The sequence below is a fragment of the Rutilus rutilus genome (assembly GCF_951802725.1).
Source record: "Rutilus rutilus genome assembly, chromosome: 8".
Taxonomy (NCBI): domain Eukaryota; kingdom Metazoa; phylum Chordata; class Actinopteri; order Cypriniformes; family Leuciscidae; genus Rutilus; species Rutilus rutilus.
In genome coordinates, this window is record NC_140222.1 from 17,493,650 (window position 1) to 17,509,925 (window position 16,276).

The window sequence follows — 16,276 nt, forward strand, 5'->3', positions numbered from 1 at the left end:
ATGAGTAAACGATGACATAATTTTCATTTTGTGGTGAACAAACCCTTTAACCTTAATATTCAGAATAATTTACAAACTACAACATAAAAATCTTGCTAACGATTCTTCTTCAGTAAACTGCGCGGTGCTGGTGGTCCTCCAGGAACAACTGACATAATGTACAAGAGACTAAATGTGATTCTACTGCATCATGATGTCAGATGAGGTGACAAAATTGCCACCCGATTCGAACGTTATCACTCGATTGAATGGGCGTTATCAGTGGTTATCAGCTTATAGATATGGGCAAGAAGGTGGCACTAAAATTTGGCACTGGCAAAAATTCAAGTTCCCCTATGAATGTTTTTACTAGGGTTAGGGCCTTAAATTGGAGTAAATAAATGAATAAATAAAACTAGTACAGGGACAAATAATGATAGATATGTCCTATGTAGTGTTTTGAGTTTTGTGACCATTCCATCAAACTTCAAGTCATTCTCCCCAGAAATAAATTATATCTATTTTTATTTCAGATGTTTTGTGAATATGGCCCCAGATCACTCAATATTACACTGACAGAGGTTTTCACCGTAAGATTAAGAGCAAATCAGAATCTAAATCGAAAAACTGTATCAAGCTGTGATTACATTACTAATTTACGAAAACATTTTGACAGATCATGGAAATATTTAATAATTAATATAACCTAAAGATTATTCAAAAGGATTCTACCTATCAGTTCTAAGCAAAGACAGTATATAAACTCAGGGTTCCCACTCTAAACCAAATGTCAAATTCACTGACTTTTCCCTGACTTTCACTGACTAAAAAGATGAATTTCCATGACCTATAATGAACGGCAAAACAGGCTGTTGTTTTGCGGAGCACCGAGCTGTTCTGTTTTGTAGAAAGCCTTTCTTTAAAGTGAATTTCGTTTTCTATAAATTGTATCTTAATTTTAATATATTTTTCATCAACCAATTGCCTGTATTTAATAAATGAGAAGCAAATATATATAGCAGACTATCAAATCAAAGTTCGTATTATTATTTTTGCAAAGGTCCCCTCAGGGGCTCCGTAGAAAGATGTGTGAAACAGCGCGATAAAAAAATCGTTATAGAAAAATTACATTTTGATAAATGGAAACTAAAATTTAAAGCAACAAACTAAATTCCCTGATATTCCATGACTTGGACAAAAAATATATAAAATTCCCTGACTTTCAATGTCTGGAATAGACCTTTTCAAATTCCATGACATTCCAGAAATTCCATGACCTGTGGGAACCCTGTAAACTGGACACAGCGACCCCATTGGATTCAATGGAGACAAGTGAAGCCAAATAGAAGCACTAACTTCCTGATGGTCGAGCGTACTGCGCAGACTCAAACTGAGCTTGACGACGTAGATGTGACGTGAGCAAACCGTCTGTCTTCCAGTAGCTGTGCCAAGCGAAATCTCAATCATTCCCTTCCGAATCTTGCAGAGACGGAGAGTGTGAGTAGGAGTTGTCCATGAGATAGCAGCAGGAGAAACTTTTGCTAAGTATTCTGATTAATTATTTTGCCATTTTGCCTCCACATCTCCCCGATTGCGCGCGAGCTTCTCCACCTGTCCATACGGTAATTATCTACTGTGCGACAGAGAGTCGCGTGGCTATGACGCAATCGTTAGCCTACTTTTACAAAAACTGCTTCTACGGGGCCATAACATAAGCTACAAGGTAATGGAGCCTTTTATACATTGTCGTGTTTCTTTAGAAATAAATAATGGACAAATGGAGTCTTTAAACGCCTCAGATGTAAAGTTATTCTCTGTCAAAGTGACGCCAAAATGAATGGGAGTCAATGGGATGCTAACAGCAGGTGATGGTTCGCTAGCCAATGGAGGCGCCCGGGGGTACCTTCAAAATAATATGGAACGCTGCCCCCCTGGTTCTAAGGCCTTTGACAGTGTTGTTTTTCCATGTTTAGTCTCTAGCTGGCGCTCTAGCAGGGTCTTTGGGAGAGAAGAAACATCTGTACACCATTAATAAGTTAAAATGACTGATTCTGAAGTTTAACAAAGATTCTGACATGTAGATGGATTATAAACTGCTGATAAGGACCTTTTACCTTTTCCTAAATGAATCACATCAAAACACATAAAATAAAATACAAACTCAAAATACTGCAAAAGAGAGTCATTTTCATTGTTGGTTGATTGATGCAATCAATGTTTTAGTTTAGTTGGTCATTATGGTTTGTGGGAAGCAGAGAAATACAGACTTAAAACAATGAAGGACAATGAAAGACTTGATCAGACCGAACATCTGAAGATCAGCAGGCCTGTATGTCAGGAAACTTGTGCGTTCAACAGTCCTGAATACTAATATGCACTAAAATAGTTGTGATTAGAGATAAAGATCAACCAATGAGCAGGTTAGAATATAAACTGTTGGCCCGAATAATGTTTTTATATAACGTTTTGAATAACACGTTGGCCTATATTTTTGTAACAGTGCTGCTCAAGTCTTTTTCTCGCCTTCTCCTTTCACACTCAGTGTTTTGTTGTGTGACTTCTCAGAATGCTGCATGCTTTTAATGGAAACACCCACATGCATAATGCATATTAGGTAGCCACCTCTTAAAATAAATTTCTTTTCATATATGATTTTCTTTTCGATGGACTGGTAGTGTCTCTAGAATTTTCTGTATAGTCTGCTAAATGAATAAATGTAAAGACAAAAGCAATATACTGTATAGTGATTTTGCTTTTTTAAATAACAATAATGTTACTGCCAGTGGGGCAGATAGAGATCTGTTATTCTCAATGTTGTATTAGTCATGTGAAAACTACACAAAGACACCACATGCTGAATGTTTTTTTTTATATATATATATACTTTTACTATAGTCATGGTTGCTGATCTAGTACCTTTGATATTATTTTATTTTCTCCTTCCCTTTATTCTTATGTCATGTGGAATGCTTTCCAAGTTATTTTCTTCTGTATGAACCTTGTTCTGTTGCGATTTGATGCATGGACCTTTTATCAGCAAGAGACATGGAAGTCATATGTGTATCAATCAAACATTGATCAATGAATCAATTTATGTATTAATAGCTGTAATTGTATGAAGTATTCTGTTTATATGGAGAACATCTAAATAAAGTGAGGGGGGAAAAGATTGCAGTAGTCATGCAGCAAACAATACAAAACTGTTCATGGACTGATTTTAACTTAACCCTCATGTGGTGTTCAAAACCCATAACACCTGTGGTCTTCCCGGGTCAAAATGACCGCCTATAAAAATAGCTTATAAATCACTCATTATACCATATTTTCACCCAATCTTGGATTCAATCTTTTTGTCAACTTGTTCTCTTTCAATAAGGACTGGTTTTATATTTCTATTTGCATCTGATTAATCGTGGGCCTCATTTATCTGAGAGTAGGCATCTCATTTTATTTGTAAAAAAAAACATTATTTTTGAATATTTTTGAATAATTTTGGAAATATTAAATAAAATATTTTAAAAAGTTGGCAGTGTTGATCACACTAGTCTACTTTAATGTTTCATCAGGAATTTTGTTTTGAAAAACTTTTATTTTGTAAAAAATGGCACATAGTCACACTTGTGGTCTTCCCGGGTCAAAATGACCGGCCTATAAAAAATAGCTTATAAATCACTCTTTATACCATATTTTCACCCAGTCTTGGATTCAATCTTTTTGTCAACTTGTTCTCTTTCAATTAGGACTGGTTTTATATTTCTATTTGCATCTGATTAATCATAGGCCTCATTTATTTGACAGTAGGGATCTCATTTTTTGAGTAAAAAAATTATATTTTTGAATACTTTTTGAAAAAATGGCACTGTTGATCACACTAGTCTACTTTAATTTTTCACCAGGAATTTTGTTTTGAAAAACTTTTATTTTGTACAAAATGGCACAGAGTTACACTTGTGGTGTTCCACTGGGCCATTGAGGGCCACTGTTTCAATGGGCCATTGAAAGTGAATGGGAGAGACTGAAAAGTTAGAACGCCATGAGGAATATCTTTAGATCTGATTAATGGAATATATTGAGTTTGGGCTCTTTTTAATCGTGAGCTCCTGTTGTAAATAACGTTGTGCCATTTTTCATGATCAATGTATTTTTTTATGAAGATACGAGTAAAAAGGCCAAGTCTAAGCTACCTTGCTTGGCTATGTGAGTCTGTGGATTTTTTTGTGTTAGAACTCCATGAGTAATATCTTTAGTTCTGAGTGGTGGGTTATGTTGATTTTGGACTAATTTTAATTGTAAATTAAAACATCTGCTGTAAATAATGATGTGTCATTTTCCACAATCTGAGCATGTTTCATGAACTTACGACAGGAAATGTGTCTAAAAAAAATGACCCATCTAAAATGGGTCTCTTGAAGGGCTTCTTTTACAAAAACCTCGCTCAAGTTTAGTAAACATCCTAAAACAATTATGCTTGCTGTATTCTACTCATTGAGACCTTTCAAATGACATATGACAGGAGTATCTGAGCTGTATGATGTATTTGACATATTGCTGAATGTAGTACAAAAAAGTAGTTTATAAATTATGATTTTTTTTTTCTATTTATCAGCAAATAACTCAGCACTACTTAGGAATTTATCAAATTGGCTACATTCATTGTAAATTTCAGACTCTAAGTTTTCAAATGACACCTATTTTATGTTGATCATGGTAATAGTTTTGAAAAATATTATGATTATTTATTTCGCAGCTAGGTGGCGCCTGCGGGGGGTACACTCAGTTTTAGAGTGATAACTCAGCTCTCGTTAGGAGTTGATCAAAGTGATTAGATGCATTAAAAAGCTGATATTCTAAGCTTTAAAGTTTAAAATGATACATATTTTGTGTTGTTCCATTCATTGTTTGCAGTGATCTCTCCCATTCACTTTCAATGGCCTATTGAAACAATGGCCCTCAATGGTCCAGTGGAACACCACAAGTGTAACTCTGTGCCATATTGTACAAAATAAAGTTTTTCAAAACAAAATTCCTGGTGAAAAATGAAAGTAGACTAGTGTGATCAACAGTGCCAATTTTCTTCAGATTTTATTTTATTTTTCCAAAATTATTCAAAAATAATGTTTTTTTTTTACTCAAAAATTGAGATGCCTACTCTCAAATAAATGAGTCCTACAATTAATCAGATGCAAATAGAAATATAAAACCAGTCTTAATTGAAAGAGAACAAGTGGACAAAAAGATTGAATCTAAGATTGGGTGAAAATATGGTATAATGAGTGATTTATAAGCTATTTTTTATAGGCGGGTCATTTTGACCCGGGAAGACCACAAGTGTAACAAGCTGTTCACTGTATCAACAGAGACATGTATTAGCATTCAACATTAGGTAATAAGTGCATGCGGTATTGATCTGCTTGAAATAGACCAGAAATATCAACCTTATAGTAAATGAAAAATTAAATAATCATTGCAATATTTATTCAAAGGATTATATTGTGATGTGGCTCTAATAAGGTTTCAGTGTTTGCTGCGTTCTGCACGCTGCTTTTCTGTCGAAGACTTTTGGTTCTGGATTCATAAACCAGAACGACCACTGTGGACATGCCCACCAGAGCAGAATGGACCAATCGGATCACAGCTTCAGTGAAACCACAACAGCGACAGTCTTATGAGAATAAATGAGCAACGTTATAAAACAGAAATATGATTCATATAACTAGTGCAAGATATAACATTCTCCCAGGACAATCAACTCTCCCCAGTGGCAAGAAACTTCCATGTGACATCTCTTAACAATGGTCTTATTTCACATCGTCTGGAAGGATTGCTTCCAAAAAGGAAAGTAAATAATATATTTTTTATTTTATTTTTTCATGAGGTTAAGTGCTCACGGAAGAGATGGGTTTCCTGCTGTCTTTTGAATGTTGTCAGGGATTCTGCATTCCGAATGAGGGTGGGGAGAGCATTCCACCAGCATGGAACCGTGAATGAGAATGTTCTGGAAAGTGATTTTGTGGCTCTCTGTAATGGAACCACGAGACGTCGCTCGTTGACCGTAGGCTTCTGGTAGGGATGTAGACTCGTAGGAGTGAGTGAAAGCAAGAGGGAGCTGAGCCTGTGATAGATCTGTAAGCAAGCGTCAATGCCTTGAACTTAATGTGAGCAGCGAGTGTTAGCCAGTGCAGTGAGATGAACAGAGGAGTGACGTGGGCCCTTTTGGACTCGATGAAGACGAGACGATTTTATTTCAAAGAACAAGGAAAACATTCTTTTAGTGTACTGTGATAATGAAAAGATTGTTATGAAATAACAAAAGATTGTTAACTGGAATGTATGAATTTGCTAACTGGAATGTATGAAAGTTATGAAATAAACTATAGTTATACTACAATATAAACAAAGGTACAAAGGCTGCGTTTGATTCCCTTGGCACCCCTAACTGGACGGAAACATGCATAGCATTCGGCGCAGGTGGTGCATCTGCAAACATGGTGGAGTGATTGGTCTTTTGCAGAGCAATGTTGAAGAGCATATGATTCCAACTGCATGCCACATCGATTAATGTTTTCCTTTGGAAAGAATGTAACCTCACTACTTTTTACAGGAAAAAAAACCCTGAATCTTCTGGCATAATATTCTTTGGTTTTTATTCACAATGCCTATGAGAACTGTCTCTGTAGTGTCACATCTGATTTGCTGAATTCTAATACAATTGTTCTCCATTTTTTGGGGATACGTTAGAGCTGGTGGTTCTCAAACTGCAGCGCAAAAATCCAATGGTAGCAAAAGTATATGATCTCCTCCAACTTGTTTGGAAAACATATAATTTAAGTGCAAAGTCAAGACGGGAGATGAATGGCCTTGGAGAACCGCTTGGTGTGGGGGTTTGCACTCCTTCTAGTGTGAAGGAAACAAGATGGATTCCTCAGGTAAACAGAGCACTCTTAAATCCGAAATGAATGGAGACAGTGGTTGCAGACAGTGGTCAGCATAATGATGAATAAGTTCAACACGCTGAACCACCAAAATACTCCCAATGATGTGTAACTAGTGATGAAGGTGCGGAAAACGCAGCAAAAACTGGTTGATGCTCAACGATGGCCGACATTGGCCGACTGCCATTTTGGCCTGATTTTAATCAAATGAAGACCAGCCGTTTGTTATTCTCTTGGGAGCGAACCTAAACGTGTAAGAACTGATTTTCCTGCTAAGACAAAAACTCACCCTGCAATAAAGCCATAAAATGCACCCGGACAGAAGATAGCAAAGACAGAGCACAGGACGTTGGCTGCGTTCGAAACCGCATACTTCCCTACTATTTAGTATGGGAAAAAGAGTAGGCGAGCAAAAAAGTATGTACGAATCCAAAAGAGTAGGCGAGAATGACCTGGGTGACGTACTAATTATCGCGATATTCGGACTTAAGTGCGTTCGAATATGCCTACTTTCCTACTATATAGTAGGCGAAAACAGTATGTGAAGGAAGCAGTACGTTCGAAACATCAGTATTTACAAAAGAGTAGGCGAGAAGTTCCCGGATGGCTTACTGCTTCAGGCCAGATTTTTGAGTGCTCAACCGATGGATACTCTTCTATCCCAGGAGGCCACGCGAGAGGATACGTCATTATCAAACATCGCAGAGATAAGCGGCACGGGTGCTTTCAAATGTGAGTAAACACGGTTCCTTGTGTTAAAATTGCATGTGTTGAACTACTGTAGAGTAAACTGATGAATTGTTGAAGGTGTAAAGATGTTAGACAGTATAGTATAGTGATTTTGATGTAAAAACACGTTTTATTATGTAAACGTTAGCTAACAGGGGAGCTCCAGTAAGGACACGTAAGTTACGTCTCTAACGTGGATTTACATAAACCATATACATCATAAATACGCTTATTTTTAATATCTATTTACATCTGACAGGAAAATCTTAAATAAGTATTGCAGAAGAGCACATCACAACATGAAATAGACATCTGAGTGATGAATGTGTGCTATTATGTAGAACAAATAAAGTAACTAAACATAAGTTATCTATTTTATTTGTCTATTAGTAGTTGATAAATTGAGGAACATTTATGTTGGATAAAAAGTTAAAACAACCTCAACATGTAAATGTAGTGTTGAGCTCATAAATCACAGAGGTAACGTGAATCTTGTCTGGATGTTACAGGGACAGATGAACAGATGTGTGTTTATCCGGTGGAGAGTGGCTCATGAAGGCTTTGAGTGAGTATACTACAGAAATGAATAACAAAATTTATTTAAATATTAAGTTGTAGTTTATTTTAATTATTGTAATTTCAAACAGAGCTATTACAGCACTTTTCTGATTCTTGATTTCTGTGCATTTGCTGCAGATCTTTTGAGGTGGAGCAGGACCTGCAAGGAAAGATGATGGCGGCATTTGTGAAAAAAAGCGTTTTTGTCTTCTAAATAATACTGAAATCAAATGAAATTGTGCGATTAAAATGACTGCTTTTGTGTTATGTTTGTGCATTTTGTAGGATCTGAAATGCCAGCAGGCTGGTGTGAGCACTGAGGATGAAGAGTCCAGAGCTGAATCCTGTAGATGGTGCCATGGACGAGACCCTCCATCACTCCACCTGCCCTTACGAGACCAGCCCTTACGAGACCTTCCATCACTCCACCAGCCCTTACGAGACCCTTGATCACTCAACCTGCTCTTATTGCCTCAGATTGTGAAGCACAACACATCACGCAACAACCTCAGCGCCTTCAGCCTACATACATGATTGTAGTTTCAATAAAGCTTTGTTTCATGTGTTGACTTGTATATGCATTTGTTTATTGTGTGATGGTGACTTTGATTCATTCTTTTATTAATTTATTGTAAAAAACATTGTCAGTAAATAAAATATAATTATTTAATTAATGCTTTATTTATTGTTTGAATGAAAATGCAGATATGTTCACTATATACACATCTAGAGTGTATTCATGCATAGCTATTTCATATGACATATTAATGATACTTTACCAAAGATTAATTTTTTGCATATAAAATCAACAGTTTTCTCCAAAGGCGAATCTTCGCACAGCTGCCCTTTGTGCAGACATTCCAAATGCTGAGGAAAACCGTTCTAGGTAGAGCTGTCAAGTTACTGATGTTATGAGGTATATATATATGCAAATATATATATATATATATTTGCATACATAATGTGAAATGTTATACACAGGAAAAAATAACCTACAAGGTTGAATATCTTAATATATATGTTCTTAATTCATTATAATACTTTTTTTTAAATGCATTTTTTGTTATTTATAGGCCTGAGGGATGAAAAGAGTTAAAATTCAACAAGAAAAAGAGGACAACAAAGCAGTAATTGCCACCTTTGCTTGTGGTTGAAAATGTTTGGATATAAAATAAAGAAATTAGCAACATATTCAAGAGATGACAATTTTGAGATTTCGTAATAAAAATAAATAATATCGTTAAGGATAAAACGGTGGGTCACATTAGTAGGGTTAAATATAAAAAACTTAAATCAACCCTAAATGTATTCACAAAATAAATGGGCAGCAGTTTCTTCAAAATTACCACAAAATGAGCAAGTTTAATCAATATCAAGATATTTACAGATAGATTAATTAAACGTGTCGTTCAAATCTTTTAAGTTGTTGCGCTTGTGATAACGCGTCGTGGGTCACATGATAACGTCAACATGGCAGATGTCCGGTTCGCATTCATACTCAACGAGATCTGGATATAAAGTACCTACTCTTTTAGCGCTCGTTAAGTAAGTACTTATTGAAATTAAGTACCTACTCATTGAGTATGCGGTTTCGAACGCAGCCGTTGTCTGTCCAAACAATTTCTTCTTCCTTATCTCTGCATCCCCCTCTCTCTCCCCCTCTCCCTCCTCAAGTCACTGAAAGTTCATTAAGAATGTCTATATAACCTATATCATGTATCTTGTGAATGTGTTGTTTTTTCCTTTTCATGTTTGGTATCATTTTAAGTGTCTCAGTGTGATTGGTAAAATGGTCTTAATTTCATTGCAGTCATTGGTTTAATGAGAAAGATTGAGAACTTTGGAGAATCCGGTTCCCCTCTCTGGGTGATATCTCTTTACTCAAGAAACCAGGTGCTACCCCCTGGGGTGAATGGATTGGCCAAACAACTCTAATCAATATTTGCATAACCCTTTTTATTCTGGTATTTAAGGCGAGGTGACAGAGCAGTCTTTGGGACTCTTTACCAGGAACGTCCATACAGTGATGTTTCAGTGTTTTCCTGTTGGAAGGCCCTGACACATCACTGTGTGTCTTTGTCAGGAAAACATTACTTCCTTTTGATTTTCTCAGCAAAGCAGTCCTGAGTTCTTCACATAAAAATCAGTCGACAGGTCTTCAAACAAATCTCATCATCAAAACCCTCCTTAAAAGGGTCATGCAACATGCTGTAAAAGGACACACGAGACCAGGTGTGATCCAAATACGTTTATTATTACCAAAAAAACAACAACAAATCGATTCCCAAAAATGGGGAAGTCTTTCTTTAACAGATGCAAAAATTTGCATTTTTATTGTCAACAATATTCACAGAGGTATATGAAATATTAAACTTAAAGCTTTCCAAAACATGCCAAGCATGATCATTTCTGTGAAGTATTTTATAAGACACTTCCTTAATTTTGTTATTGACACGAAACTTAAATGTATGTAAATCATGCTTATAACAATTCTAAACTCTCTTGATTTTAATTAAAAATTTTTGCAGTAAGTTAGTATATGATAACAAATAGGCTATCCATTGGAATTTACCAAATGACTTAACAATCTCTCAATAATCTTTAAAATAATATATTTTGTTGAACCAAGTAGCTGTATTAGAATAGTAATAGAATAGAATAGTAGCCTATGTCTTTGTTTTTCCATATTCGTACACAGGATTGGACAGACTTAGACAAAGCTTCATTTGTTTATGTGACCCTGACACCAACACACGGCCCCAAACAAAGGGGCTTCACTGGAGACTGAACTGTGCCTAAGCTTCACCGTCAGATGTCTTTAGTGTTATTCATAAACAACAACGAGTATAAATAGTATCCATCAATATCAGATGAAATCAGCAACAATGAAGAACACTTTCAAGACTGCTCTCTTTTTATTACTAACCTGGGGTAAGTGTACGATTTCTGTTCATTGTTCCTTAGTATTCCTAGTAGGCGAATAAATAACATTGATGACATTCGTCCAGATCACGTCACACATGTTCCCGCCCACACCGTCACCGCACGAAAATACTATCAAAACTTAATTTAGGAAAAGTACTTTGCATTACAAATCGTTTTATTTACTGGTTTTCTATAAATGCAATACAGTGAATGACAAGCGTCTTTGGTCTCCCAGTGGTTTACATTATTGGCAGTTTAGTGTTAGTAATTAATTTACAGCAAAACATCTATGCTTTCATGTCCGAAAACATTATTTTTGTCTTACATTTCATAATAAACTAAGACAAGCTCAGTACCAACTCGTTTTTCCGTCAGTTTATTTTCATGAATTTAAATGTATGTAAAGGATTGTGGGTGATTTAAGGCTGCGAAGGATACATCTGATGTGTCCTTCAAAACAGGCTGAAAGAAAGGCATGAAACGAAGGCTGCCTTCTAAGGATCCATCAAGTTGAGACGGTCTTCAGAGACGTTTAATGACGTGGCAGCCGAGATATGCAGGCTTATTACAGGACCCGACAGAAGCACCCAATATTGGCACTGTCCCAAATGGTTCCTACTCATTTGTACCAAAGAACTCGCGGTCTTCCTACGAGTCCGCACTTTTGTAACGACACTTTGAAGTCTGCAGAGCTTGCATCAGTTTCATTATAGGGGGCGTAATTATTTGGGTTTATATCTGGTTTGTAGAATTGCGGGACACAGTCGGACACACTACACTAGAGAAAAGTCGCATTTGACTTTATTCTCTTTTAAACCACTAGATGGTACAAAAATTCAGCTAAGCACTTTTATTAACCACCGATGGTGCATGACGCGATTGCGGACAGCAGCACAAAGTTAATTCTGCGCTAATTTCATCTAATATTTAATGTTGATTAAAATGTTGTAGATTTATGTAGCAAATGAGAAGCGGTAAATTATTGAATATAGCTAGCGAAAGCGGTCATATAGGGGTCATATAGGGATTGTCAAAGTTATTTTTTTTTTTTTCGTCATCTATTGAATTTTTTGTCAACGATACCAGGGACACCGAAACACTGGGGAACATGAAATTTGGTGGGCATGTAGCCCTACTAGACTTTTACGGAAAAAATTCGTTTGGTCCCCGGGGGCCACTACCATCCACCCCCCCCCAACCCCCCCCACCCCGCGCTGGGCCCCCCCAAACCCAAAAAATGCAGTTTTTCCTAAATAACTATAACTTAACTTATATAATATATATATAATATATAACTTATATATAACTTATATAACTTTGCGGCCCCTCCCATAAAAAATGAAAATGCAATATTATTCTGCTTTAATCGCCCCTATCTTCAGTTGAGATGTTCAGACCTGCACCATATTTCATATGTATAATTAACTTGACATCCTCTGGGGGTATGCTAAGTTTCGTATAATTTCATCCATGGGGGGGGTATAAAATAAATTAATTTATGTGCACATTTAGTGACTGTACACTCATCGGCCTGTAGATGGTGGTGTTGAGCGAAGGGTTGCAGGTTTAGGATGATACTGTCACACACACACATGCAGGAATACAAACAAACGCAAGCATGCACACACACTGACATCCACACGCACAGACACACACCCATACACACACATACAAATCCACATGCACAGACACGCACACACAAACACACACGCGCACACACATGTACGCACGCATACATACACGCACAGACACACACACACACACACACACAGACACACACATACACAAACACACACACATTTTAGGTATATACATAAACACGCAATACAGCCAAATTGCTCCACGTCATTTATTTTTGTGGAAAGCCAGTGCAGGCCTGAGCGGCGGTCATATTTTGTACCGCCATGCGGTACATCTAGTTTTAAAGATATTGCTGTTGTACTTGGGCAGTAAAGAGTTACACATATTCACTCAGCCCTACACATATTGTATTTCTCATTTTACAGCTTTGTATAAAAGCATCTGCATGAATGAATGTATAAAATAATTAAAGCACATATGTATTTGGTAGATTAACTAACATGAGATTTATCTCATTAGTTTGGCAGGAAGAATGTCAGTTCTTTATTTAAAGCTGAATAATTCATTGTTTATAAGACAAGACTAAATGTCTGTTCTCTAACATGATCATCAGTGTTACTTAGGTTATATAAATTTAATCTCTGAGAAACTGTTTCTGTTTGTTCTGCAGGAGTGTTTGGTGTTGATGCAGATGAAGTGAAGACAGTGATGGAGGGAGAATCTGTCACTCTATACCCAGTTCTTGATAAAATACAGATATTTAATCAGATAAAGTGGAGGTTTGGAGATGATGGTTCAGTCATGGCTGAAACTGATGGAAAGAATATCTCATATCCCCATCTCCCTGAGATATTTAAAGGCAGACTGCTGCTGTATCAGAATGGATCTCTGACCATCAAGAACATGAGAATCAATGACACTGGACTGTATAAAGTCAAGATTGACTACAACAATGGGAACTCAGATATGAAATTCAGTGTTACTGTCTATGGTGAGGATACTTTTTTATTTTTCAAAAATATTTTTTTTAAATGTGTTTTTGTTTTATAAATTAAACTGAGTTTAAATGTGAGCCAGCAAATATAGTTATGATGTGTTCAACAGACTTACATATAAATATAAAAAATCTTGATTGTTTAATTATGTTTGTTTTCATTTTCATGGACTTTTAGGTTGCTTTTCTATATTTCCTGTGGTCTTTGTTCTAGTTTCCCGCTTTCTCTAATTATTATGGCAATTAATTTGATCACCACACCTGTTAGTCTTGTAGTTCGTTATATTGAGTTCCTTTGTTTCCTCAGTTTACGCGGTTATTGTTTGTGTGTTGACACGCTGTTACGTACAGATTATCTTCTTATTTTCTTATTAAAAAGCATTCATTTTGGGATTTCTTGTCTCATCTTCAGATTTTAAAGACTGTGACAATCACATGCTGTTGTTTTGAATATCATCATAGCTGTGATTGGGCTGCAGGTGATCACATGATTGATATTCAGAACTACATTGTGATGTCAAGGCAATGAACATTGGTTGACTTATATTTAACACACAATGTGACCTGATATTTTTTTGTTTCAATTCACCACTAGTTATAACTCCAAAAAAGGTCAAAGCAAGATAATTTGTTCTGTGGAATAAGGAATTTGTAATTGAACACAGACAGATAGAGCGATACAAACAGTAAACAATCCTTGTGTTGCCACATGGTCAGTCAAAGTAGTTGACTCGATTTGTATGTCAAACTGATGTCCTTGTATGTCCTTTTAACACAGTCTCACCCCAAAACGTCACATACTGATGGGTCTTGACCATAGAGCTGGTAAGTCCCGCCCCTTCCGCTAACCCCGCTGGACCTCAAAGTTGAAAAACCGTCAATGCAAGTGAATGGGAGAAAATAATTATTTTCTGATCCCGTTTGAATTGTGCCATGAATTGAACATATGTTGTCTGTGAATTTTTTATATAACCTTTCGTGTAAAGAATGCTAGAATTTAGCGGGTAGAAGTTTGATACGGTTAGACTTTGTGTGAGAGCACTTTGTGGACTACAACTCTCGCTGCTTTCGACGCGTTTGAAACGTCAACACCACTAGCACACGGACACTAGCTCACGGATCCCGCTAAACATGGCTGTGTCTTTGATGCACTTCATCGCCTTCTTTCAGGGAGAGAACAAAATCGTTGAGGTTGGTGAAAACCACGGGTAAGTCAACTTTATGGGGTGACGTCACATAGGCGACATGTAGTCTTTCTCGTTATGTCTTTTCCACAACTGCTAGCCGAAGAATCATACCATATACTGTCAAACTCGTAACATGAAAAGTTATATAAAAAATTCACAGACAACATATGTTCAATTCATGGCACAATTCAAACGGGATCAGAAAATAATTATTTTATCCCATTCACTTGCATTGACGGTTTTTCAACTTTGAGGTCCAGCGGGATTTTACGGAAGGGGCGGGACTTACCAGCTCTATACGGCAACATACGACGAATAGGGTACCCCTAAAACGTCCATATGTGACGATTCGGGTTATGGGTAGGTTTAGGTATGCGTTATGCTGTGTTCACACCAAACGCGAATATGCGCCAAAATTCGCGCCTGCCGTTTACGCTTACGTGCGTCACGCACGTCAAATGCGAGAAAGTTTCGAAACCTGTTGGCGGCCATCTTTTTTAGATGTTTATCGAGCATTAGCAATAGCATTAATCGAGAGAGTCACCGCTCGTACGCTCTGGAGAGCAGAAACAGCTGCGTAGAGGACATCGTCACAGTACTCGGGTCCACCAAACCCTCCGGAGGGTTTCAGGAGTTTCACAATTTGCTTCAAGAGGTAGCTTGGTGGACCTAACGGTGAGGACGCTGACGAGGACAGCGTAGGCCGTATAAAGCCTCGGCCTCGAGTGGTCGCTGCCTGACGAGCCCGCGCTGTACAGCCCGGCGCGAGGTTCACCCTCACCCACACCTAATCTGTCATTTATTTTTGTTTTGATAATAAATGGAGCCAGCCTCCAAAAGTGAAACCTGTCCTGTGATTTTTTGAAAAGTTTTTATATTGTGTTTGTTGTCTTTACATTAGATTAATAAAGTTTCATATAATCTAGAATAGATATGGAATAAATAGCATTCAATACAAAATGAGTAGGCTATCTCTCATATTGAAATCGAGTTTTTATGTGAAAGATTTGCTTTGTTGTGCATTTTAGTCATATTACATAATAATTTATTGAGGCCAAACATAAAATAACATTAAACTGTCAGTTCACCACGTGACAGCAGCAAGCAGGCAGGCTCCTGATTGGTTAACGCGGCGCGAATTGACGCAGAAGTTCAGATTTTTCAACTCGGGCGGCAGACGCGAATTCGCGTCAAACGCGTGATGCACAAAAAGCACAATTCGCGCCTAACGCGCGAAACGCGCCAGACGATCAATTCGCGTCATTCGCGCGAACTAGACGCGCGAATGAGGCGAATTCGCGTCTACCGCGCCGCGCTAAACGCCTCATTCGCGCCGCAAGACCTCCAGACGCGCGTAAACGCGTCTTACCATTGACTTAACATTGAAATCA

At 37.3% G+C, this 16,276-nt stretch overlaps 2 protein-coding genes across 2 annotated transcripts in view; both read left to right on the forward strand.

Moving 5' to 3' along the window:
• The window catches only part of LOC311295887 (uncharacterized protein), a 515,693-nt gene that overhangs the window by 218,085 nt on the left and 281,332 nt on the right, over positions 1-16,276 (forward strand). The gene's annotated exons all lie outside the window — the stretch shown is intronic.
• Positions 1-16,276, forward strand: part of LOC311294772 (uncharacterized protein) — a gene marked incomplete at its 3' end in the record, with an annotated part of 40,001 nt that overhangs the window by 15,248 nt on the left and 8,477 nt on the right. Inside the window, exon 2 of the mRNA XM_084415801.1 lies at positions 13,375-13,695. Coding sequence (XP_084271927.1) covers positions 13,413-13,695 — 283 coding nt within the window. The 5' untranslated portion in view covers positions 13,375-13,412. The remainder of the gene's footprint in view (positions 1-13,374; positions 13,696-16,276) is intronic.